Source organism: Salvia hispanica, chromosome 4, assembly GCF_029641045.1.
Source record: "Salvia hispanica isolate PSC_SH4W2 chromosome 4, Shi_PSC_v1, whole genome shotgun sequence".
NCBI classification, from domain to species: domain Eukaryota; kingdom Viridiplantae; phylum Streptophyta; class Magnoliopsida; order Lamiales; family Lamiaceae; genus Salvia; species Salvia hispanica.
This window is the reverse complement of record NC_142695.1, coordinates 57,582,348-57,609,026: the sequence shown is the minus strand read 5'-3', so window position 1 is coordinate 57,609,026 and position 26,679 is coordinate 57,582,348. Positions and strand designations below refer to the sequence as shown.

Below are 26,679 nucleotides of genomic sequence, written 5' to 3'. Positions count from 1 at the left end.
GTGAACTGGACGCCGGAGTGCGAAGCGAGTTTCCAGCTTTTGAAGGAGAAGTTGACTACCGCACCAGTGTTAGCCGTGCCGGAACCAGGAGTCGATTACGTAGTTTACACCGACGCCTCGAAAGTCGGATTAGGATGCGTGTTGATGCAGAACAACAAGGTGATCGCTTACGCGTCGCGACAGCTGAAACCTCACGAGCTAAACTACCCTACCCACGATCTAGAGTTAGCCGCCGTAGTACATGCCCTAAAGATTTGGAGGCACCATCTCTACGGAGTTAGGTGTGAAATCTTTACGGACCATAAGAGTTTGAAATACTTCTTCGAGCAGAAGGACCTGAACATGAGACAACGAAGATGGCTCGAGCTGGTGAAAGACTATGATTGTGGTATCAACTACCACCCCGGTAAGGCAAACGTAGTAGCAGACGCTTTAAGCCGTAGGAACCATTCGCAACTCGCCGTTTTTCTAACGGAAGAGGAGGGTTTAGTGCGAGAGTTGAGTAAGTTGCGTATAGAGGTAGTACGAACACCCGATACCGCAAAAGATCGAATCGCCGCGCTAGTAGTAGAACCTGATCTTAGGACGAGGATCGTGGCAGCACAACGACTAGATGAGAAGCTAGAAGAAATTCGAGTCGAGGTACGAACCGGCGAATCCGGACCCTTTAGCGAGTCTTCCGACAACGCTCTTACCTTCGAAGGGAGACTGTGCGTACCAAACAATGAGGAACTTAGGAACGAGATCATGAGCGAAGCTCACGAAACCCCGTACACTGCACACCCCGGGAGCACGAAGATGTACCAAGATCTGAAGAAATCCTTTTGGTGGAGCGGCATGAAGAGAGACGTCGCAGCTTTCGTGGAGCGCTGCTTTAGCCTGTCAACAGGTGAAAGCCTTACACCAACGACCATACGGGAAGCTACAACCGCTGGAGATACCTGAGTGGAAGTGGGAGCACATCGCCATGGACTTCGTGACGGCACTGCCGAGAACCCTCAAAGGGAACACCGCGATTTGGGTGATCATCGATCGACTTACCAAGAGCGCGCATTTCATACCCATTCCCGTAACCCATGGATCGGATAAGTTAGCTAGGATTTACGTACGGGAAATCATGCGATTACATGGAGTCCCAGTGACGATTACGTCCGATCGTGACCCGAAGTTCACTTCGAAGTTTTGGATTAGCCTACAACGCGAGCTTGGAACACGCTTAAACTTTAGTACCGCTTTCCACCCTCAGTCCGATGGACAATCCGAGAGGACGATACTAACTCTCGAGGATATGCTTAGAGCCGTAGTACTCGACCGAGGAGGAAGTTGGGAGACCGCACTCCCATTGATCGAGTTCGCCTACAACAACAGCTTCCAAGCAACGATCGGCATGGCGCCATATGAAGCACTCTATGGGAGAAAGTGTAGATCTCCACTCTACTGGGATGAAGTTGGTGAACGAAGAACGCTTGGACTCGATGCAGTTGAAGAAATGGTCGAAATCGTTCGACAAATCCGCGCACGAATGAAGGAAGCCCAGGACCGATAGAAATCGTACGCTGACGTTCGACGGACGGACTTACAATTCCATGCTGGTGATAAAGTTTTGCTCAAAGTATCCCCGTCGAAAGGGATAACGCGTTTTGGAGTCAAGGGCAAACTGAAACCACGTTTTATAGGGCCGTACGAAATTCTAGAAAATGTAGGACCCGTAGCTTATCGCTTAGCGTTGCCGCCCAGCCTTGGGAATGTGCACAACGTCTTCCATGTGTCGCAATTGCGAAAATACGTGTTCGATCTGAAGCATGTGATTCGCTACGAGGATATTGCTGTAAGCCCGGATCTGAGCTACGAGGAGCAACCCCAGATGATCTTGGATCGAAAGGTCCAAACCTTGAGAAACAAAACCACTGCCTTCGTAAAAATACAATGGAGAAACCACGGGCCAGAGGAAGCCACGTGGGAGCGTAAGGATAGGATGGTAGAGCTTTACCCGGAACTCTTTCCGTAAAAGGTACCAAATTTCGGGACGAAATTTTCTTTAAGTGTGGTAGGATGTAACATCCCGGATTTAAGAACCCTAAATTTGGAGCCCTAGAATTAATTGTTGATGACGTGGCATCGAGAATGCACTTACCTCACGAGGTGACATGATTAATTTGAGACTAGGGTTGTGTGGAAAGTTTGAAAAGTCAAACTTATTGATTTAATGATGTGGCATGTGAATTAATTATATGTGGGATTATGTGGCATTTAATTGTTTATGGGTGAGTGAGAATATTAGAGAAAAATTTCCATAGATACTTATCACCCAATTCTTGAAAATTTCGAACCCTAGACCTCTTGGAGAGAGAATTTCTATCATTTCGGAATTTACTTAATCCTTGGGATATTTATTTAATTTAAACCCAAAACCCAATTATTTCCTTGTTTAGAGATGGAAAAATCGAGCCCCTTGTTTATTCTAGTGATTTTCGAAAATCACTACTATTGGGAAGAAAGAATTATTTTATTTTATTTGACTCCTTGATTGAATTCTTTCCATACCTAGAATTTAATTATTCTACCCAATCTTTCCATATTTCAAGAGAATCTTACCATACTTTATTCTAATTAATAGTCAAAATCCATGCCTTATTTAAATAGGCTAGAAATCGCCTACTACCTTGTTCCATGGAGGATTTTCCTTATTTTTATTTTGCTCCATGATATTATATTCTATATGGAAAAATACCAAAACAAAACCATGGCTAATTTCCTAGCCATTATTTTCGAAATTTAGGGGATATTGCTATCTCCTATTTTTGTTAATTTTTCCTTCTCTACATCACCTTATTATTTTATTCTATTTAATTATAAGGCGAAAGATCTTACCAAATATTCTATTCTTATTACCTAAAGATCTCATTGGACTCTATAAATAAGAGAAACCCCTAACCCTAGCCATCACAATTTTCGTCCCCTCCCCCTTCTTCATACTCTCTCAATTTTCTTCCACTTTACTCCATAAATCCTTCATCGTTTGAGAAGAACTCGAAGTTTAATCCGTGGATATCGAAGAATTAAGCCTTACTTTTGTTTCTACCGATTGATTTTCGCTAAAGAGGTATTTCTTTTTAGAGTTATGTTTATTCTTCTTCTACCTCTTCTTTTCTTTTTCTTCCAACCGATTTAATCGGTGTTCTTGAACCCTCATGCATATTAATCGGGAGAGTGGGATGAAAGGGGTGTTGATATATATATATATATATATACATGTGGTGTGTGTGCGTGTGTGCGTGTGTGCGTGTGTGCGTGTGTTACGCGTGTGTGTGTGTGTCGAGAAGTGTGTGTGTTGTGTAGTGTGTGCCTGATGGCTAAATAATTTTGCATGATATGATGATAAATCTAGGATTGAGATACTAAGGAATATGTGTACCTATGATAAGCATGACTTAAAATTTATGATTCGTAATGTTTAGAATAAATCGATGGGAAAGAGGGAAGAATCAAAACATGCATAAGTTTAGAATGTTAATTGAACCTAATTTGTGATATGTGACTACGTGATTTTAAAAGGTGAAACCTCGATTGGGAAGCCAGATAACGGAAAGGCAAAACTACGTGAAAACTAAGCAATCGAGGTGGGCTTTATTCTTAAACTCTTTTACTTTAGGTTGTTCTCGAAATCTTGGTATAAATGAACTAAATGCGAAAGGCTCAACACCGCAGCTCGTCTCATTCAACCGCAAAGAAAGAGGTACTAGATATTTTGTGACTTGTGCTTGAAACTTGATGCTTTTGGAAGTATTGTGAATGAGAAGTAGCGCTTTCTGAATGATGATTTGTTGAATATGAGAATTTGTGAAAAGCATGCTATATGTGATGAAAATGCTATGAACACGAAGCGATGCTTCCTGAATGGCTTGCTGAATGCTACATGAGAACTTGTGAGAATTTGTAAAATGCTAATGTGATTGCATGAGACTATGATCGAAATGTCGCTACGCTTAGACTTGGACTTTTAAACTTAGCATGACTTAGCTATACGATCACAACGCTTGTGCCAAGCACTAGAAACGCGAAAGAACTAGTATAAGGCCGTTAATGTATGTAGAGATTCGGCGAAACGCGAATAGAGAACGCACGAATAGTCATCTTAGGAACGAGAACCCTGGACGCTACGTTCGAACCACCATCTTTCGATTTATACACTTTTCCGCAGCACCTTTTGAGACCACGCACTATCTATCCTTTTCACTCTTGTGATAGTGCTGACTTGTTCCTTTTTCCCCTTTGTAGATGGTCCAATCCTATCACGCCCTTATGCGACACCGCTATGCCAAGAATAGGAACTATCCCGTGGAACGCTTTAGAGAGATGGAATGGGACGGAGAGCAGTTCCTGCTGAACTTCGTCACCGATTTCTATGGTCATTGGCTTGACGCCTACGCGTACGGAACTACCCATCACGAGGGAATCATGCGACTTATCCATATCCTACCTTCCCCTTGGAGCGAGTGGACCGCTCAGGCCGCAGCCTCGTATCTTTGGTATAGCCCACCCACGTACGCACCTCGAGGAGACATCGTTGGCCTGATGGCAGTCCTACTTCCCGCAATGGCTACTGCCGCCGATGGACCGCCGCAACATCCGCCAACCCAAAGGTACTCGCCAGGAGCAGCACGTCAAATGAAGTATCGCGAGGACAAGGAGCCGCACGTTTCTCGCGTTCCCCAGGAAAGAACCCTTAGGATGCGCGTTTCAGCCCCTCGGGCAATCATGAGAGAGACCGACGAGATGCTTGCTTCGATTCCGTCGCCCCTAAGCAACGAGGAGGAAAACGAGGAGATGGGAACGTTCGAGAGAGTAGAGTGTTCGAACACGGAGAGTGTCGGAGAGTCGGGAGAACCCGGAGAGGACGAGGGCAGAGATGTCTAGTGCCTGAATAGGAATTTCGTTTTCCCTTTTCCCCACGTTTTGTTTTCCGAAACTTCTAGTTATGTTGTCATTTTCCTTCCGCGATTGAATCGCTCTTTTCATTCGTTGTACCAAGACCTTTGAGATTGCTTTTTGAAATTTAATGGGGAATTTGCACCTTTCGTTCTATTACATGGCAATGAAGCCGTCTTCGCTTTTCCTTATCCTTATCGCATGAATATACTTGCTTGTCTTATTATCTTCCGATTATCTTCCGATTGTTTTCCCACCTTATGGTGTAATTTATCGTGTGCTTTCATCCACGACTGTTTTCCCACCTTATGGTGTAACTATATCGTGTTTTTCCTACACGACTGTTTTCGACCGTATTGTGCAACCTTATCGTGTTCTTCCACACACGACTGATTTCCACCTCGTGGTGCAATTTCACCATGATCTTCCACACTACTTTTTTTTTTCCACCTTAGGGTGCAACCGTATTATATCCTCTGTTTATCTTACAACTGTTTTGAGTGGTCTTTCTTTAGACCCTAATTGTGAACGAGTTAAAAACCCCTTCTTTCTTTTCAAAAGTACCCTATCGCTGCCTTGAATTTTAAATGAGTATGCTAATGATTCGAGTATGACAATCAGAATGCCGCCTAGACGTAACGTGAGGAACGAGGAACCATCTTCCCATGCTTCGGAAGAACAAAGCGTGACGCAACCCAGACCACCGACACCACCACCACCTCCACAAGTAGATAGGGAAGTCGTGAAACTTTTTCTTGATCAAAAACCCCCTACCTTCGATGGGATGGGTGAGCCTGCCAAGGCTGAAACTTGGATACGAGCCCTAGAACGCATCTTCCGAACCTTAGTGTGCAACGATGCGGAGAAGATGATCTGCGTGACGCATCAGCTGACTGGATCCGCCGATTTTTGGTGGGACACCAAACTGAAGACCATGTCCCAGGATCGCATAGACGGGATGACTTGGGAAGAGTTCAGGACCGAAGTCTACGACAAGTACGTGCCCAGGAGTTACCGCAAGGCAAAAGCCGCCGAGTTTCACAACCTTACCCAGGGACGTCTGACCGTAGCCGAATACGACCGACTACTCTGTGACATGACCCGTTATGCGCCGGAATAAACTGACACCGATGAGAAGCTGGCTGAGAAGTTTCGTGAGGGCCTTAGGCACGAAATTAGAATGGCATTAGCAGTCCGCGGAAACCTCACATACGCCGAAGCGCTAACCCTCGCCCTGGACGTAGAGGCAGCAATGCCAAAGGAGAAGAGTGCGGGGAACACCGCAATAATACTACCCCCGTCACGTCCCAACCACGACAAGAGGAGATGGAAGGAGAGCAGAGCCCCTTACGACAATAAGCGACACCGCCCCAATGGAGGAGGACAGACTTCGTTCAACGCAAGGAGCGACTACCGTGCCAGACCACCCCAGTGTAACGTTTGCGCCAAGCACCATTTCGGGCAGTGCAGAGGGCCAAACGCGAATAGGTGTTTCAACTGTGGAGGGAATGGGCATTTCTCTAGGGAATGTCCGAGTAGGAACGTAGGAACCGGGCCAAGGCAGAATCAGCAGAGTTTCCGTCAGCAGCCGAGAGCGCCACCTACGAGCTCAGGAGCGAGCCGGAACCAGCCACTGCGACTACAGCAGCCCATCCGCCCAAGACTTCCAGCCCCGGTTAGAGCATACGCTATAGAGCAGAAGCAGCCCAAGGTCGAGCAAGGAAAGCCCGAGAGTGGAAACCTAGCAGGTATAGGCGAAATCCTTGATACCCCTATTGTTGTTTTGTTTGATACGGGCGCATCTCATTCGTTTATCTCTGAGTTGTGTGTGCATACCCTTAGTTTGCCTACTAGAAAATCTGAACATAGTATGATGGTGTCCTCACCAGTAGGAGGACTAGTTGAGATCTCTCGTTTTTGCTTGAACGTAGAAATCATACTAGGAGAGCTTAAGATAGTTGCTCACGACCTTCGAGTTATGATGATGAGAGACGTTGACGTAATCCTAGGAATGGACTGGTTAACTGCGAACTTTGCGACGATTAGTTGTAAGGAGCGACAGATAACCCTGCAAACCCCGGGTACGAAACCCATCGTTTACCACGGAATCTCGATGAACCGACGAATTTCTATAGTCTCCGCGCTGCAAGCCACCGCCATGTTAAAGAAAGGACGCCCGACCTACCTTGTCTATCTCCACGGAGAAGAGAAGGAGGGAGCGAGGCTTGAAGACGTTGCTGTCGTACGAGATTTCCCCGATGTCTTTCCCGAGGAGTTACCTGGACCGCCGCCCGATAGGCAATTAGAATTTACGATCGATCTCGAACCTGGAGCCGCCCCCGTATCGAAAGCGCCATATCGCATGGCACCCAAGGAGTTGGAGGAACTGAAGATTCAACTGCAAGAGCTTATGGACTTAGGTTTCGTCAGGCCCAGTGTTTCGCCATGGGGCGCACCGGTGCTCTTCGTTAAGAAGAAAGATGGGTCAATGAGAATGTGTATCGACTATAGAGAGTTGAACAAATTGACCCTCAAGAACAAATACCCTTTGCCGAGGATAGACGACCTTTTCGACCAACTCCGAGGAGCCGGAGTGTTCTCCAAGATGGATTTGAAGTCCGGATACCACCAGCTGAAAGTGCGAAAGGAGGATATCCCTAAGACCGCATTTCGTACCAGATATGGTCACTATGAGTTCGTCGTGATGCCGTTCGGTCTAACCAACGCCCTAGCCGTGTTTATGGATCTAATGAACCGCGTTTTCCACCCGTACTTAGATACGTTCGTCTTAGTGTTCATAGATGATATCTTAGTCTATTCGAAGGACGAGAAGGAGCACGCGGAACATCTACGGATCGCCCTGGAGACGTTGAGGAAGGAGAAGCTGTACGCCAAATTCAGCAAGTATGAATTCTGGCTAAAGGAGGTTAACTTTTTAGGACACATCGTGTCAGCAGGAGGAATCCGAGTGGACCCCGCCAAGGTCGAAGCCGTACAACAGTGGAAGTCGCCATCGACACAGAACGAGATCCGAAGTTTCCTAGGTTTAGCAGGATACTACCGTAGGTTCATAGAAGGATTTTCCAAAATCGCGAGGCCGATGACCCAGCAACTCAAGAAAGGAATCAAGGTGAACTGGACGCCGGAGTGCGAAGCGAGTTTCCAGCTTTTGAAGGAGAAGTTGACTACCGCACCAGTGTTAGCCGTGCCGGAACCAGGAGTCGATTACGTAGTTTACACCGACGCCTCGAAAGTCGGATTAGGATGCGTGTTGATGCAGAACAACAAGGTGATCGCTTACGCGTCGCGACAGCTGAAACCTCACGAGCTAAACTACCCTACCCACGATCTAGAGTTAGCCGCCGTAGTACATGCCCTAAAGATTTGGAGGCACCATCTCTACGGAGTTAGGTGTGAAATCTTTACGGACCATAAGAGTTTGAAATACTTCTTCGAGCAGAAGGACCTGAACATGAGACAACGAAGATGGCTCGAGCTGGTGAAAGACTATGATTGTGGTATCAACTACCACCCCGGTAAGGCAAACGTAGTAGCAGACGCTTTAAGCCGTAGGAACCATTCGCAACTCGCCGTTTTTCTAACGGAAGAGGAGGGTTTAGTGCGAGAGTTGAGTAAGTTGCGTATAGAGGTAGTACGAACACCCGATACCGCAAAAGATCGAATCGCCGCGCTAGTAGTAGAACCTGATCTTAGGACGAGGATCGTGGCAGCACAACGACTAGATGAGAAGCTAGAAGAAATTCGAGTCGAGGTACGAACCGGCGAATCCGGACCCTTTAGCGAGTCTTCCGACAACGCTCTTACCTTCGAAGGGAGACTGTGCGTACCAAACAATGAGGAACTTAGGAACGAGATCATGAGCGAAGCTCACGAAACCCCGTACACTGCACACCCCGGGAGCACGAAGATGTACCAAGATCTGAAGAAATCCTTTTGGTGGAGCGGCATGAAGAGAGACGTCGCAGCTTTCGTGGAGCGCTGCTTAGCCTGTCAACAGGTGAAAGCCTTACACCAACGACCATACGGGAAGCTACAACCGCTGGAGATACCTGAGTGGAAGTGGGAGCACATCGCCATGGACTTCGTGACGGCACTGCCGAGAACCCTCAAAGGGAACACCGCGATTTGGGTGATCATCGATCGACTTACCAAGAGCGCGCATTTCATACCCATTCCCGTAACCCATGGATCGGATAAGTTAGCTAGGATTTACGTACGGGAAATCATGCGATTACATGGAGTCCCAGTGACGATTACGTCCGATCGTGACCCGAAGTTCACTTCGAAGTTTTGGATTAGCCTACAACGCGAGCTTGGAACACGCTTAAACTTTAGTACCGCTTTCCACCCTCAGTCCGATGGACAATCCGAGAGGACGATACTAACTCTCGAGGATATGCTTAGAGCCGTAGTACTCGACCGAGGAGGAAGTTGGGAGACCGCACTCCCATTGATCGAGTTCGCCTACAACAACAGCTTCCAAGCAACGATCGGCATGGCGCCATATGAAGCACTCTATGGGAGAAAGTGTAGATCTCCACTCTACTGGGATGAAGTTGGTGAACGAAGAACGCTTGGACTCGATGCAGTTGAAGAAATGGTCGAAATCGTTCGACAAATCCGCGCACGAATGAAGGAAGCCCAGGACCGATAGAAATCGTACGCTGACGTTCGACGGACGGACTTACAATTCCATGCTGGTGATAAAGTTTTGCTCAAAGTATCCCCGTCGAAAGGGATAACGCGTTTTGGAGTCAAGGGCAAACTGAAACCACGTTTTATAGGGCCGTACGAAATTCTAGAAAATGTAGGACCCGTAGCTTATCGCTTAGCGTTGCCGCCCAGCCTTGGGAATGTGCACAACGTCTTCCATGTGTCGCAATTGCGAAAATACGTGTTCGATCTGAAGCATGTGATTCGCTACGAGGATATTGCTGTAAGCCCGGATCTGAGCTACGAGGAGCAACCCCAGATGATCTTGGATCGAAAGGTCCAAACCTTGAGAAACAAAACCACTGCCTTCGTAAAAATACAATGGAGAAACCACGGGCCAGAGGAAGCCACGTGGGAGCGTAAGGATAGGATGGTAGAGCTTTACCCGGAACTCTTTCCGTAAAAGGTACCAAATTTCGGGACGAAATTTTCTTTAAGTGTGGTAGGATGTAACATCCCGGATTTAAGAACCCTAAATTTGGAGCCCTAGAATTAATTGTTGATGACGTGGCATCGAGAATGCACTTACCTCACGAGGTGACATGATTAATTTGAGACTAGGGTTGTGTGGAAAGTTTGAAAAGTCAAACTTATTGATTTAATGATGTGGCATGTGAATTAATTATATGTGGGATTATGTGGCATTTAATTGTTTATGGGTGAGTGAGAATATTAGAGAAAAATTTCCATAGATACTTATCACCCAATTCTTGAAAATTTCGAACCCTAGACCTCTTGGAGAGAGAATTTCTATCATTTCGGAATTTACTTAATCCTTGGGATATTTATTTAATTTAAACCCAAAACCCAATTATTTCCTTGTTTAGAGATGGAAAAATCGAGCCCCTTGTTTATTCTAGTGATTTTCGAAAATCACTACTATTGGGAAGAAAGAATTATTTTATTTTATTTGACTCCTTGATTGAATTCTTTCCATACCTAGAATTTAATTATTCTACCCAATCTTTCCATATTTCAAGAGAATCTTACCATACTTTATTCTAATTAATAGTCAAAATCCATGCCTTATTTAAATAGGCTAGAAATCGCCTACTACCTTGTTCCATGGAGGATTTTCCTTATTTTTATTTTGCTCCATGATATTATATTCTATATGGAAAAATACCAAAACAAAACCATGGCTAATTTCCTAGCCATTATTTTCGAAATTTAGGGGATATTGCTATCTCCTATTTTTGTTAATTTTTCCTTCTCTACATCACCTTATTATTTTATTCTATTTAATTATAAGGCGAAAGATCTTACCAAATATTCTATTCTTATTACCTAAAGATCTCATTGGACTCTATAAATAAGAGAAACCCCTAACCCTAGCCATCACAATTTTCGTCCCCTCCCCCTTCTTCATACTCTCTCAATTTTCTTCCACTTTACTCCATAAATCCTTCATCGTTTGAGAAGAACTCGAAGTTTAATCCGTGGATATCGAAGAATTAAGCCTTACTTTTGTTTCTACCGATTGATTTTCGCTAAAGAGGTATTTCTTTTTAGAGTTATGTTTATTCTTCTTCTACCTCTTCTTTTCTTTTTCTTCCAACCGATTTAATCGGTGTTCTTGAACCCTCATGCATATTAATCGGGAGAGTGGGATGAAAGGGGTGTTGATATATATATATATATATATATATACATGTGGTGTGTGTGCGTGTGTGCGTGTGTGCGTGTGTTACGCGTGTGTGTGTGTGTCGAGAAGTGTGTGTGTTGTGTAGTGTGTGCCTGATGGCTAAATAATTTTGCATGATATGATGATAAATCTAGGATTGAGATACTAAGGAATATGTGTACCTATGATAAGCATGACTTAAAATTTATGATTCGTAATGTTTAGAATAAATCGATGGGAAAGAGGGAAGAATCAAAACATGCATAAGTTTAGAATGTTAATTGAACCTAATTTGTGATATGTGACTACGTGATTTTATTAAAAGGTGAAACCTCGATTGGGAAGCCAGATAACGGAAAGGCAAAACTACGTGAAAACTAAGCAATCGAGGTGGGCTTTATTCTTAAACTCTTTTACTTTTGTCAAAATTGATTATTGGAGCTATAAGGGTGGTTTAACTGTTATGCCATGCCTATGTCTGTTTTAATGTGATACTTGATATGCTTATACGAATTCGGGTCTGAGTTTGGGTCGCAAGCCCTACCAGGCTGTGTACACGATGGGATCGTGAGCCGTCCTTGCTAGTCGGCCGGTCTCGTGGGCGAAAAGTGTGGCCACACTTTCGTCGCACTATGGAACTTATAATTGATGAGAAAATGGGAGGTAATGTTTTGACTGGCCAGTCTATGAAAATAATATTTGTGATACTCGTGAAATTTCTTTTATAACTGCTTAAAACTCGAGATCACTTGGTAAGGGTGGCATAACTTTTGAATAAAATGTTTTGGCAAAGAGCTCACTGAGTATTTCAAAATACTCAGCCCTGCATGTGTTTTCCTTATGTGCAGGTTGAATGACTTCGAGTGGTGGCGGGTGTTGAGCAGGCTAATTAACTAATATGGATGTGTAGAACCTCAAGTGTAGTCGTGTCTTCACACATGGCTATACTTTCTCTTGGTCGCTTTCCGCTAGATTTTTGATACTCTGATATTGATTCGGTTTTGGCACTCTTCTTTCGGTTTTGAGGCCTTCTATTTTCCTCGTAAACTTTATCCTGAAACCTTTGTCAGTACGTTGAGTTTTAATCGTTGATTTATGAAACTTCCTTCTTTTTACTTATTTAAGTTCTAGGTTAAATCATTGCATTAAATGCCCTGCTATCACTTCTATTTATTTCGGTCTAACCTCTTTGAATGAAACCCTAGCCTATGTATTGATTTCTTTGAGTCGGTGTCGGGTAGCAGCCGCCGCATTTATTGAACCCTAGGAGGGCGGGCTGTTACACAAATTGTAAGGCAACTCACCAGATAAATTATTACCATGCATTTGGAGTCTATTTAATTTTTGTAAACTGCTGAAAGAGGGAGGGATTTCACCAGAAAGACTGTTGTTAGCCAGATTAAGGGTGTGCAAGTTCGGCAATTTCTCCCAGCAGTCGGGAACCTCTCCCGCCAACTGATTATTTGAAATGTCAAGATGTAGGAGATCATGGTGGTCAGTGTTGCAAATAGATGAAATTGAGCCGGAGAACATATTTCCACTTAATAGAAACTCGGAGGTTGTGGCGGGAAATAATGGTATAGGACCCGAGAATTGATTGTAACTAAGATCCATATACCGGATGGAGGTGGATGAGAGATTCGGAATAGTACCATTAATTTGATTGTCGGACAGATATAAGCCACGTAATGAAGAAGACACACTCCACAACCACCTCGGGGCTTCATCTCTTATATTGGCACTACTAAGATCAAGGGATGACAAATTCCTCTGAGTTTGAATCCATTTTGGAAAATACGGGCCCACATTGCACCCGACTAAAGATAAGATATTCAACTGAAAAGGCGGAATCCAATCAGAAGCAATATGCAAGGATGGATTAAAGGATAAATATAGTCTTTGTAACTTATCAAGCTTGATGAAGTGGGACTCAGAAACTAAACCTTCCAAATAATTATCAGAAAAAGCTAGAAGTTGAAGATTTGAAAGTTGGCCAATACTCATAGGAATGGTGCCTGTAAAGTTATTAACCATAAGATTTAGTTCTATCAATGAAGGAAATGCTCTCGGGTCTGGCATTGAACCATTGATTTGGTTAAAAGACAAGTCCAGCTTTTCAAGTGATTCAAATACAGAACCAAGTATAAAAGGGGATATGGAAGTCAAAGAGTTTAACGAGAGATCGAGTGAGAGTAGGTTGGTGAGGTTCCCTAACTGAGCAGGAATGCTCCCAGAGAAGTTAGAACGTCTAAGAACCAAGTGTTGCAATTGCTTCATAGAACCAATGAATTCCGGGATTGGAGTGCCTCCAAATTCATTCCCACTGAGATCAAGATGATTTAAATGATGCAACTCAAGCAGTGAAGAGCCAACCTTATCTCCAAAATTTAAACCAAAAATTTTAAGGGCGATGACATGGCCAGTGGTGTTGCTGCACTCAACACCGAACCATTCACAGCATTCGTCGCTTTGCCACGGCGAGAGAGCACCAAACCGATCGATGGTGCCATTCTTGAAGCTAAGAAGAGCTTCTCTCTCACTCTCGATGCATCTCACTTTTGCGTCTCCTGAAACAAACACACAAGAAAGAATTACGAGAGCAAATTTGATTGTTATTCTTTTTTCAGAAATCATACTCTCTTTACTCATGTATTGAAGTGAATTATATTTTGTAGGATACTCAAGTACCTCAAGAGTGACAGTTTAAATAGGCAAAATCTCTAAATTGAAATCCAACTTACCTCAACAATTTGACAGTCAACTTGAAAAACAAAACAAGAGAGTGAAACTTGACCAAGTTATAATCACAAATCATGTAAAAATAGAGTATAACGTAAAAAGAGATCCGAGCTTTTATATTACGAAAAAGTTTTTGAACACATAAAAAATTTGAACGTAAGGATTGCGTTCCAAATCAGAGAAGAAAAATGACACATAGTAAAGCGAAGGTTGACTAAATTATTATCACTAAAAATATGTACATTATAAATTGAAACATACAAAGATATTCTTCCAAAATAAATCTTTCGAAATTTGATTTATATCCGACATTTTTCTACTTACCAAATTTATCACAATCTTAAAAATTGTACTATCAAAGACGATATAATTCATGATAACATAGCGTAGAAATTGGGTTGGTGTTTTAAAAGAAGAAATAATTTCCAACTTAGAGTAGTGATATAGGACAACTGTTAATTTAATGCATAACTATGGACTAAAACACAAAGCTCACTATAATTGCGTTTTTGGTCACAATAAAGTTGTATTAGTTCATTAATTATAAAGGCGTTTTAATTCGTAACATAGATTTGAAAACACGGATCCAATGAAAATGTGTTATTATAATGAAGGGTTAGGTTTAGTTCATTAAAAAGACTTTAGTTCATAACACAAATTTGAAAACACAGAGTGAACCAAAACATTCTTATAGTGAACTCCATGTTTTCAAAATTCATCTAATCTCATCCTTCCATCTTTTCATCTAATGGCTGAAATTTATTTTTTAATTATGCATTTTATTTTGTTGTACATTAATCACTTCTCTTCCAAGATATAAACAAAATTTAACGTAAGAATTGTGTTCAAAATCAATGGAAAAAAGACCAAATAGTAGAGCGAAGGTTGACTAAATCATGATCACTTAAAATATTACATAATAAATTGGAAGACAATTCGAAATGATTATATACGAAGATTATAAATTCTCCAATAAATACAAAATAAAAGATAAAATATATGTGGTATTCAAATACAAATACAAAAAATCAGTTTGACTTATTCATAAACAATAGGTAGTATAATTTCGCGTAAGAACTTGAGTCCAAATTCAAAGAAAAGTTATGTTCAAAATAGCAAAGTTATGTTTGCTATATTAAAACTCATAAAATTTTGTGTTCATGAATTTTATTCCTAGAGTAATTTGTGTCCTGTCATGTGTTATTATAAATTTTCTAATAGTACTATTTTTTTGAAAAAAATCATAAACTTCTAAATTGTTCGATTAACTATGGATGATGAAACGCAATTAAATTAGTAAAACACTCCTCTAATTTCAACAATTAATTCAGAGATATAAGTCACCCAATTTGTGCAAGCTTAGTTATTGAATTCTAGTTATACTTATAGTCTAGATAAGAAAATAACAGAATTTGGGGGTTAGATTGTGAAGATTTGGGAAGAAAGAATGGAATCTTAGAGTAAGAATGGAATCTTAAAAGTAAATTCAGTCTACTATCATAGATATAGATAGAGTATTTGAGAAAATTCCAATCGATTATTTAGAGGGAATTCATGCGGGCCTTGGCCGGGCCGATAAATAAACATGGGCCATGATAATTTATTTATCTTGGCCTCATCATGCCTACCAAACAGGCACTTAAATATACCGGCGAGGTTGACCTACATCGTGGGACTCCTGAGGCTCGAATTGCGGAGGCGGAAATCGGGTATTTTAATTTGAGGATTTTTGGGTATCAAGTTATCCGATTATCCAAAATTATTTATTTTTATAAATTATTATTTAATTAGTGATATAGTACTATTTTGGTCCTTAACATATGGTTGATTTACGATTTAGGTCCAGAACATTCACTTTTAGAAAATCAAATCCAAAACATATGAAAATTCTGTCGAATAGGTTTTTTTAACGATTTCCGTCATTTCTGTTCAATTAGTCCAAATTTGACCCGATTAGACTTAATCTGAGATTAGTAGTAGGTTAATAGTAAGCTAATTATTTTGCTAAATAACTAAATTTTTAATATTTTAGTTTGAATAATAAATCTTCTAAATTCACTTAAAATATCTATTAACTTTTCATTTGAGAAAAAAACGAGACGTCAAACTCTCTCTTCTCTCTTGTCACTCTCCTAAGAAACACTAGTTTTGATTCCAATCAATAACCAGTCCAATTCCGATCGATTATTGTGTTGGTTGCCATAAGTTTGAAGTTGCCGTACCCAAACTTCCGTTCTAGCGACGGTCTCATCGACGTGAAAGCCGCATATGCGAGGAAGAGGAAGTTCACACATCCGCCTGAAAATGAAGCCGAGGAAGGTCCGTCGGCTACCGGTAGTTCTGAAAAGAACGATTCTTTGAAGCAAAACGGACAAGGCCCGTCAGCGGCATCACGGTTTCCGGTTTCTTCTAACCCTAGTTCTCACGCGGAAGTCCATTCTTCTCTGATTCCAGAAGTTGAAGACGAAACTGAATACTTGGTTTCGCTGTTTTTTGGGTTTTTTTTGGTTTTTGGCTTTTGATGGTGTTAGGGTTGATACAGTTCCTATGACAACATATTTTTGGATGTAATTCGGCACTGGTGTGATTAAATTGAATATAAGGGCAATATATCAAATTAACATTATAAATAAATGTTACAATAATATATTTGGGTTAAATCCCGAAATCTTCGGCCATGATATTTGGCAAATCATTAAAATTAAATGTAACGGGGGGAAATATTTTAATCTTCGCAAGTCTCTCAATATTCGCGCAAGTCTATATTCAATGCTCCCAATATTTGAATGGGCATCTATGCTTTGTATATCATTGTCTTTATGTTATAGCTTGTTATGGATTGATGATTGTTGAGTTGAGATAAAAAAGTTTTGCCTCTATTTGCTCTACTTAGTCCATTGATTCTCTCTTGTCATGACTCTAGAATGATCTTTGTTTCCATGCATGTTAAGTTCCAGCCCTTTTACATTCTGTTTGCAGCCTGACTTCTTTGGAAGTTGTTCAAGTGTTTAGATAGAATAGAAAATTCTCAAGTTGACTCATCTCCATTTTCTAACTATGTTTGTAAAGTTTCCGGCCAATATCTTTCATGCTTCAAGTTCTGTTTTATGTCCATAGTTCCCTAAACATGATTTACATTCTCTTTTGAATAAGCTGCAATCAGTCTAAGTTTTGTTTAATCTTTAGATGCTTCACCAACTCATTTCTCCCTCGTGATGTGACATGTACGCTTTTAGTCATGAACTTATTGATAGGTGTTGTGTTTGGTTGGTTTGCATGAAGGTACTGTTGGTTATTAAGTAACATTTGTCTGCCTATCTATTAGCAGAATTCACATGGTTGATTTATGATTTAGGTCTAGGGGTGAGTAGGTACGTTATACCTTACCGAAACCATCATACCGTATACCTTACCGAAAATTCGGTATGAGAAAAAATCACATTTTGGTTCGTGTAATCTACAATTTGTGCATTAAGTTCGTGTAATCTGCAATTAACACTATATTTAATTAGACAGGTAGCATTAAAAAAACTAAAATTTGAAAAATATATGAAAAATATTAGAAAAATCTTTAAAACATAGTTGACAAAATAGCCATGCACTCATTCAAAGATATTATCAAACAAATGTTAGGCCATAATTCGATATGATGTCTCACAAAATCTCAAGAGATAGAAGGCAATGTGGTAAAAACTGATTGCATAATATATAGATGATTATTACCCAAATCCATTTAGAAATCTAAATCTCTCTCTCTCTATATATATGTATTAAACCAAGGAGAGAAAGAAGCAAGACGGTCGAAATGGGAAATGGGTGCTTCAAGCCTTTATCAGAGCCCAAGGTTTGCTTCATTTACTTCAAGAAACCTTTTTTAAACTTTCTGATATATTTTGGTAATTATGAAGGATGATTTGTTTGCAACTCTACCACAAGAGATTATAAGAGAGATACTGCGCAGACTCACGATTTGGAGCATTATGTGATGCAAGTTTGTTTGAAAATCATGGCACCATCTTATAGAGACATCGTACACTCCGAAACAATGCCTGGCATTCTCTCTTCCAAACCATGAGTATAGAGTCTGGGATGAGGCCTTCATGCCACTTCTCCGAGTCTTGTTGCCTTGTCCTAGCAAAATATGTTCAAAACGACCTAATTATCGTGTAGTTGATTCAGCTAATGGTTTGTTGTGGTATGCATGCGTTAAAAATCTTTTCGTGTGCAATCCAATGACTTGTGAATATGCAGTGCTTCCTCCTCCGCCTAAAACTGAGTTTATCTGGAATGTCATTTTTGGAGTTGGATTGAGTAAAGTAAGTGGACAATATAAGATATTATGTGGTACTTATATTATGCCGTCTTGGTCTTTTTATGTATGCACTCTAGGAGGAAGAGGAAGGTTGTGGAGACCCATACCGGTTCCAACGCTAGGCGGAGATAGTTCTACACAAAACTGGCAAGTGGGACTGCCATATGTTGCTCCGTATTTTAATGGAAATCTTCACTGCTTGACATCTAAAAATGGGGAGAATCTCTTGATGTGTTGCATTGATCTTGAAACTGAGGTGTTGACCAGTTTTTCTATTTCTCTTCCCGATATATCACAATATTCTTATGCTAAGCTATGTATTTTAGAGGATCGACTATGTTTATGTTTAAGTGATACTACTTTGGATGATTCCCGTATTGTTATTTGGAGGATGAATACCTATGGAGATATGGATTCTTGGAGTAAAGAATATGCCATCAACAATCTACTACGTGAGAATGGACGTGTTTACCCACTCAAAGTATTGGCAGACGGTGACTTATTGTTTGTAATGAAGTATAGTAAAGAACTATAAATCTACTCCAAAAACACTAGATCCATTGTAACAAGAGGACATCTTAAAGGTTTTTATTCACTGTATTCTTGCAACCTCTCTTTTTATTCCCCAAACTTTCTTTCGCTCAAGAGGACACTGGGAATTCACCGTGTTAAATCATTAAAAGGCAATATATTTCCTGACTTTTGAGATTCAAAATCTTGAGGTCTATTATATATCTGTGGATTCTTACATTTTTATAGTCGAATAGATATGTGCATATAATTAAAAGTATTAGTATATGATAAATTTTAAGTATATATTTCAAAACTAGTACTACCATATAGAAATTCTATAAAGATACTTCATGATGACATAACGTTGAAACCGGGCCGGAGATTTAAACGACGAAAGAATTTCCTACATATAAACAAAAATTAAGTGAAAAAAAAACACATAGAAGATTGAAGGAAAAAATTAACTTAGGAATATTCAAAATAAGTGAAAGAACACATAGAAAAGTGAAGGATGACTAAACTAGAACCACTAATAGTCTACTTAATAAATTGGAAGATAATTCGTGATGACTATATATATAGATATTTCTTGTACATGATTTTCCAACATATAAACAAAATCAAACGTTAGAATTGCGTTCAAAATCAATGAAAAAAAATCGAACTTATTGACTAAATTAATATCACTATAATTATGATTAATAAATTGAAAGATAATCCGTGAAGATAATATACAAAGATATTTTCATCAATTTAATGACAAATTCAACTGCATTTTTGAGGAAAAAGTATTGTCCGTTTTATGCTACAGTGAGATAGTAATTGTGAAATAAATTATAAATTGATATAAGAGTAATCGTAATTAATATTATGCTTACACATAAAAAATTCAGTCATAATTACAGTAATCTAAATAAAATTATATAAATCAACATACGCATTTAATACGGGGTCATAAACTATGCATAGACTAGATAAAACATATACATACCAACATACAGTTTACATAGGAAAGTAAAAACACTAAAACATTAAAATTACAATAACTTAGAAATAAGATCACCAGCTCCGAGTTTGTTCACCTTGTTTCATCTCTAAAGCGAGTAGTGTCACCGCTGAAAAAAATTGGGAATGTTATAAATTCAAAAAATAAAATCTTGATTGCAATATTTTAAAGTAATGTGAATATAACAAATTCGAGTAAATGAAATGTAGTTGATATTTACCTGTATTGCATTTCAATTTCTTCTCCATTTGGATACAAACACAACAATCCTGACGTAGAACCAATCTCCAACAACATCCAACAAGTTGAAGAATGCAATTCTCCATGATTTCTTCCATACGAATGAACCAATAACTCCCCAAAATCCAAATATAAAACCAAAGCCCATCGATATGCCAACTTCTTGCATAAATGAGAAGACGTTGTCTTTCTCATTCATGTTTCCCTTCGAATTAGTGGTGGATGGCCTCAAGATATCTCCGGGGCACTTTGGTAGAGGGTTGCCACATAGTCCATCATTACCGGCATAATACGAAGCATTGAAGCTCTGAAGTTGAGTGCCGGTTGGAATTTTTCCAGACAAACTGTTGTTCGACAAATCGAGAAAACCAAGAGTGTTTATCTTTGCTAAACTATTTAAACTAAGATCAAGTGAGCTTAGGTTGGTAAGGTTCCACAATTGGGGAGGAACGATCCTCATATGATTCCCACTAAGGTCAAGTGACCGTAGATTGGTAAGGTTCCCTAACTCAGGAGGGACAGTCTCAAAACCATTCCAACCGAGTGCAAGTGAACGTAGGTTGGTAAGGTTCCCTAACTGAGGAGGAAATTTCCCATAAAAGCCAGAATGCTCAAGAGATAAGTGTTGTAATTGTTTCATAGACCTAATGAATTCTGGAATTGGAATGGATCCAAACTCATTCCAATCCAAGTTGAGATGACTTAAATGATGCAACTCAAGCAATGAAGAACGAACCTCACCTCGCAATCCAAAATTATCACATTTGAGGGCGATGACATGGCCAGTGGTGTTGCTGCACTCAACACCATGCCATTCGCAGCATTCGTCACTTTGCCACGACGAGAGAACACCATCCTCGTCGATGGTGTCATTCTTGAAGCTAAGAAGAGCTTCTCTCTCGCTCTCGATGCATCTCACTTCTGCATCTCCTGAAATAAACACACAGGAAAGAACAACAAGAACAAATTTGATCGTTATTCTTTTTTTAGAAATCATATACTCTTCTCTCATGTATTGAAGTGAATTGTATTTTGTAGGATACTCAATTCTATCTCAAGAGTAACAGTTTAACTAGGAAAAATCTCTTAATTGAAATCCAACATACCTTGACGATTTGACAGTCAACTTGAAAAACAAAACAAGAAAGTGACACTTGACTAATTAGTTATAATCACAAATCATATAAAAATAATTTTTTAAGATATAATTCATGATAAGATATAGTATAACGTAAAAAGAGGTCCGAGCTTTTATATTACGATTTCTTTTTTCAACATATAAAAAATTCGAACGTAAGGATTGCGTTCCAAATCAGAGAAGAAAAATGATACATAGTAAAGCGAATGTTGACTAAATTATTATCACTAAAATTATGTACATTATAAATTGAAACATAATTCGTGATTATGTACAAAGATATTCTTCCATCAATTTAATGTGGAAATTTAACTGTACATGCATGAAGATTGTACAATATGATTTTTACATCAATGAAATGAAAAATTGAACGAACCATATTCATTATTTTGGTCGAAGCGAAAAATTATAAAATAATTGCTTATTGTTATATTCTTTGTTTAAATAATTCTCCAAAATAAATCTTATAAAAATTTTTTTATAGTGTCAATTATATCCGATTCTTTTCTACTTACCAAATTTATCTCAATCTTAAAACTTGTACTATCAGACACCAAATAATTCATGATAGTACAGCGTAGAAATTGGGTTGGTGTTTTAAAAGACGAAATAATTTTCCAGCATAGAGTAGTGATATGGGACAACTATTACTTTAATGCATAACTATAGACTAAAACACGAAGTTCACTATAATTACGTTGTGGTCACTGTAAATTTGTTTTGGTCACTATAAATTTGTTTTAATTCATTAATAATAAAGGTCTTTTAGTTTCGTAACATAGATTTGAAAATACGGATTGTACAGAAATGTCATTATAAGGAAGGTTTAGGTTATGTTCACTACAACAGTGTTTTCGTTCACTATAAAGGAGTTTAGTTTATAACACGAATATGAAAACACAGAGACAGAGTAAACCAAAACACTCTTACAGTGAACTCCATGTTTTCAAAATTCATCTAATCTCATCCTTCCATTTTTTATCTAATAGCTGAAATTTATTTTTTAATTGTGCATTTTATTTAGTGTTCCAAGATATAAACAAAATTTAACGTAAGAATTGTGTTCAAAATCAATGGAAAAAGGACCAAATAGTAAAGCGAAGGTTGACTAATTCATGATCACTTAAAATATTACATAATAAATTGGAAGACAATTCGTAATGATTATATACGAAGATTATAAATTCTCCAATAAATACAAAATAAAAGATAAAATATATGTGGTATTCAAAAACAAATACTCCTACAAAAAACTCAGATGAGTTTGACTGATTCATAAACAATAGGTAGTATAATTTCGCGTAAGAACTTGAGTCCAAATTCAAAGAAAAGTTATGCACAAAATAGCAAAGTTATGTTTGCTATATTAAAAACTCATAAAATTTTTTGTTCATGAATTTTATTCCTAGAGTAATTTGTGTCCTGTCATGTGTTATTATAAATTTTCTAATAGTACTATTTTTTGAAAAAAAAAAATCATATTCTTCTATATTGTTGGATTAACTATGGATGATGAAACGCAATTAAATTAGTAAAACACTCCTCCTCTAATTTGTGTGAGTTTAGTATAGTGAATAATGGTTATACTTATAGATAAGAAAATAAAAATTGCAGAAATAGAACGATTAAAAGATAGTGATATTAATTTTTGGGCCCATTAGGCCCAGCTAAATTTTATCAACCTCCGTTGTGGTCTTTGTTTCAGCAATATCAGTTTAGGCCCACTAGTTTTGTTGTTTAATTAATTTCATTACATTAATTTCGTAATTCATATATATATAAATCATTTGGGGTAACATGTTTTCCCTTTCAAAACCAATTTTTAAATATTTTTTGTTTGACCTAGATTAACAAATTGAATATTTTGGCGGAGTTTAAAAATTGTAAGCCGAAAAAGGGTCCTATTCTAATGCTTATAACATCATAATCCAAAACTAAGACTAAATCTACACTATTGGATTTTGAAATGAGTGGATGAGATTAAAACACACAAATTTCAATAAATAGTAGACAAAATATCAACAAAATGGTAATATCATCATTATGTTATCACATGATAATTTTCGTGGGTATTTTTTTATATCAACATTGTGTACAAATATCCACAATATGACATAAGAATGTAACACAGGGACAAGAAAATATCAACACATTTTTATTGATATTTTACTTACACAATATTGAGATTTTGTATACACTATGTTAAGATTTTTTTTTCAATTTATTGATAAAATATGCTTATCAATATGCACGAAAATCGAAATATAATTTATCAAATTTCATCACCCGAACATCGTCGGAACATATGCAATTGAGATATCGTTAAAATCTTTATAAAATTATCTTTAATTTGATATATTTTTTGCGAAAAAATAAATTAAATCGGGAGAGTTATGTTAATTTAAAGTTTTGAGATGATTTTCATGAAAGAGAATTGACATTAATACCCTTTAAGTTTATTTAATAATTTTTTTAATTTAAAATTTAATTCACGTGACATTATTTCAACTATTAGATCTCCTAATCTAATGGCCAAGATTTGATCTTAATTTGTGATTGGTAATTAGTTAGCAATTGATCACTCCTCCGCTAGGCTTTTTCATTTTAGTTAGAGTCGATTAGTAAAAGAAAAATTATTAAGAAATGTGTTAATTTACTACTTAATACGTTAAACAAACTATGTAGGGGTTCATGTCTACATCTCGTTATTTTCTCATTTTTTTCTTGGGTAATGATTTATTAACAAACATTGTATATACAAAATACCCTTATATTTTAAACCGGTTTTTATTTAAACCGGTTTTATTATTTTCTTACTAATTTACCCTTTTTATATATATATGGAAAATTATGAATATGTGGAAGATCAATATAATATTTATGAAAATTTCATAAATTAAGATAATTAAAATTTATCCAACCAAGATTGTTGCTTATACGTATGTTTTAAACAAATAAATATACTACTATTATTTAGCACTAATCTATCGTTAAATTCAAAATTATAAGATTACATATCTTCAAATTCTTATACTTATTTCTTGTGTATTAACAGTAAAGTGATGAAAAAAAAAAGTTACTTTATAATTTTAAATTAATATTATATAGTAGAAATTTAAGGGGGAAAAAACCAAAAGTTTAAAAGAACCAAGCTTCAATATAGTAGTATCAAATAGTTATATACGAATAGAATAGTAAAGACTAAAAAATAGTATATAGATCTAGTTGTTTATATAGCTTAAAATTTTAGTGATAAGTTAATAATATAATAATTAAATGTGAATGATAATTATATTTTTGTTTAATTAAATATAAAATATTTTTCTCTCTCATAGGATTTTTGTTGGAATAAAAATAATTAAACTTGATTTTTTGTAGTAGAATTATCTAGATATCATAAATATCTAGATATTATCTAGAATTATCTAGAATTGGGGAGAGAAATATCTAGATATTTTGGTAGAATTAACTAGAGATAGAATTCTCTAGAATATAAATATTTAGAATATAAAAGTATTAAGTAGGAGAATATCTAGATATTTAGGGAGAATAGTCTAGATAAATAGATATTTATATCTAGATTTTTATAGATAAAAATCTAGATATTTAGAATATAAAATTATGAAGTAGATGATTCTAGAATAGGAAGGGGATGTTTATAAATATGAGAAAGTTGTAACATTTTGTATAAGTGGATAAGTTGAAGAAGTTGAGAAGTTGAGTAAGTTGAGAAGGTTTGAGAAATAGAGTGTTCCTTTCTTCCCCATATCAAAACATCTCCTAAAACCATTCCTACATATTCCACTCATCCTCCTCTCAAATATTTCCTCCAAACTAAATTACTCCTCCAACATATATCCCATATTTTTCAACAAAGTGGTACCAGAGCCATAAGTTCCTACCTGTAGTATGGCTAACTTGCTGTCGTTCCAAGTCCCCATGCTCAATAAGAGCAGTTTCGATAACTGGAGTATCAAGATGAAAGCGTTATTGGGAGCCCACGACGTTTGGGAGATCGTGGAGAATGGCTACGAGGAACCGCAAGACGAGACCGATCTATCCCAACAACAAAGGGATAGATTGCGAGATGCGAGAAAGAGAGACAAGAAGGCTCTCTATCTCATCTACCAAGCTCTAGGGGACGACGATTTCGAGAAGATCTCGAGTGCAAGCACCGCCAAAGAAGCATGGAAGAAGCTCCAAATCTCATGTGTTGGTGCGGAGCGAGTAAAGAAGGTACGCCTCCAAACTTTAAGAGGAGAATTTGAATCTTTACATATGAAAGAGTCCGAATCAATTTCGGATTATTTTTAAAGAGTCTTGGCGGTGTCAAATCAAATGAAAAGAAATGGTGAAAAATTGGAGGATGTTAGAATTATGGAGAAAATATTGCGCTCTCTAACCCTTAATTTTGAGCACATAGTAGTTACAATTGAAGAAACAAAAGATTTGGAGGAAATGATCATCGATCACTTATTGGGTTCACTACAAGCATATGAGGAGAAACAAAAGAAGAAACAAGAAATCGTGGAGCAACTTTTGAAGTTGCAAGTAAGCCCAAAGGAGAAAGAAGAAAGCTCGAGCAATGGCGGTGGCCCACAAGGAAGAGGTCTTGGACAAAGACAAGATCGTAGTCGTGGTCGTGGTCGAGGATATGCTCGTGGACGTGGACGTGGACGAGGACGAGGATATTTTTCCAACAATGAAGAAAGAAAGGAGTTCCCAAATATTGGACGAGGAAGGAGCAATCCACAGTTGAGGTACGATAAATCTTCAATAAAGTGCTTTAATTGTCATAGATATGGGCACTATGCTTCCGAGTGCAGAGAAACAAAATCAAAAGTTGAAGAGAAGGCCAATTATGTGGAGAATACGAATGAAGAAAATGGATGTGTTCTTCTAGCTTATAAAGGAGATGCTGGAAGAAAAGATGATATGTGGTACCTCGACACGGGAGCGAGCAATCATATGTGCGGGAACAGGAGCATGTTCGTGGAGCTTGATGAATCAGTAAGTGGCAACGTCTCCTTTGGTGATGAATCTAAAATTCCAGTTAAAGGAAAAGGCAAGATTCTAATTCATTTAAAAAATGGAGCTCATGATTTTATTTCAAACGTATATTACGTGCCCAATATGAGAAACAATATATTGAGTCTTGGAAAACTCTTAGAGAAAGGTTATAACATTCACATGAAAGATTATAGCCTTTCAATAAGAGATGACAAAAATGATTTAATTGCCAAAGTGCCAATGTCCAAGAATAGGATGTTTCTATTAAATGTTCAAAATGATGTGGTGAAGTGCCTTCAAGCATGTTATAAAGATAAGTCTTGGCTATGGCATCTTCGATTTGGGCACCTAAATTTTGGTAGCTTGAAATTGCTATCAAATAAAGAAATGGTACGAGGATTACCACCCATCGAGCACCCCGATCAACTCTGTGA

The 26,679-nt window shown here is 38.2% G+C and overlaps 3 protein-coding genes across 3 annotated transcripts; 1 reads left to right on the top strand and 2 right to left on the bottom strand.

Moving 5' to 3' along the window:
• Window positions 1-4,278: 4,278 nt before the first annotated feature.
• Window positions 4,279-4,917, top strand: LOC148929660 (uncharacterized). The gene has a single exon (XM_089056978.1). The coding sequence runs from the start codon at window positions 4,279-4,281 to the stop codon at window positions 4,915-4,917; it is 639 nt and encodes a 212-aa protein (XP_088913104.1).
• A 7,633-nt stretch (window positions 4,918-12,550) lies between these two features.
• Window positions 12,551-13,797, bottom strand: LOC148929659 (receptor-like protein EIX2). The gene is made up of 2 exons (XM_089056977.1): window positions 13,703-13,797; window positions 12,551-13,610 (listed from the first exon to the last, which is right to left on the bottom strand). Exons 1-2 carry the CDS (start codon window positions 13,795-13,797, stop codon window positions 12,551-12,553), a joined length of 1,155 nt encoding a protein of 384 aa, XP_088913103.1.
• Window positions 13,798-19,739: 5,942 nt separating this feature from the next.
• LOC125191892 (putative inactive receptor kinase At5g67200) lies at window positions 19,740-21,110 on the bottom strand. The gene is made up of 2 exons (XM_089056008.1): window positions 20,078-21,110; window positions 19,740-19,966 (listed from the first exon to the last, which is right to left on the bottom strand). Exon 1 carries the CDS (start codon window positions 21,107-21,109, stop codon window positions 20,090-20,092), a length of 1,020 nt encoding a protein of 339 aa, XP_088912134.1. The 5' UTR covers window position 21,110; the 3' UTR covers window positions 19,740-19,966; window positions 20,078-20,089.
• Between the last annotated feature and the right edge of the window lie 5,569 nt (window positions 21,111-26,679).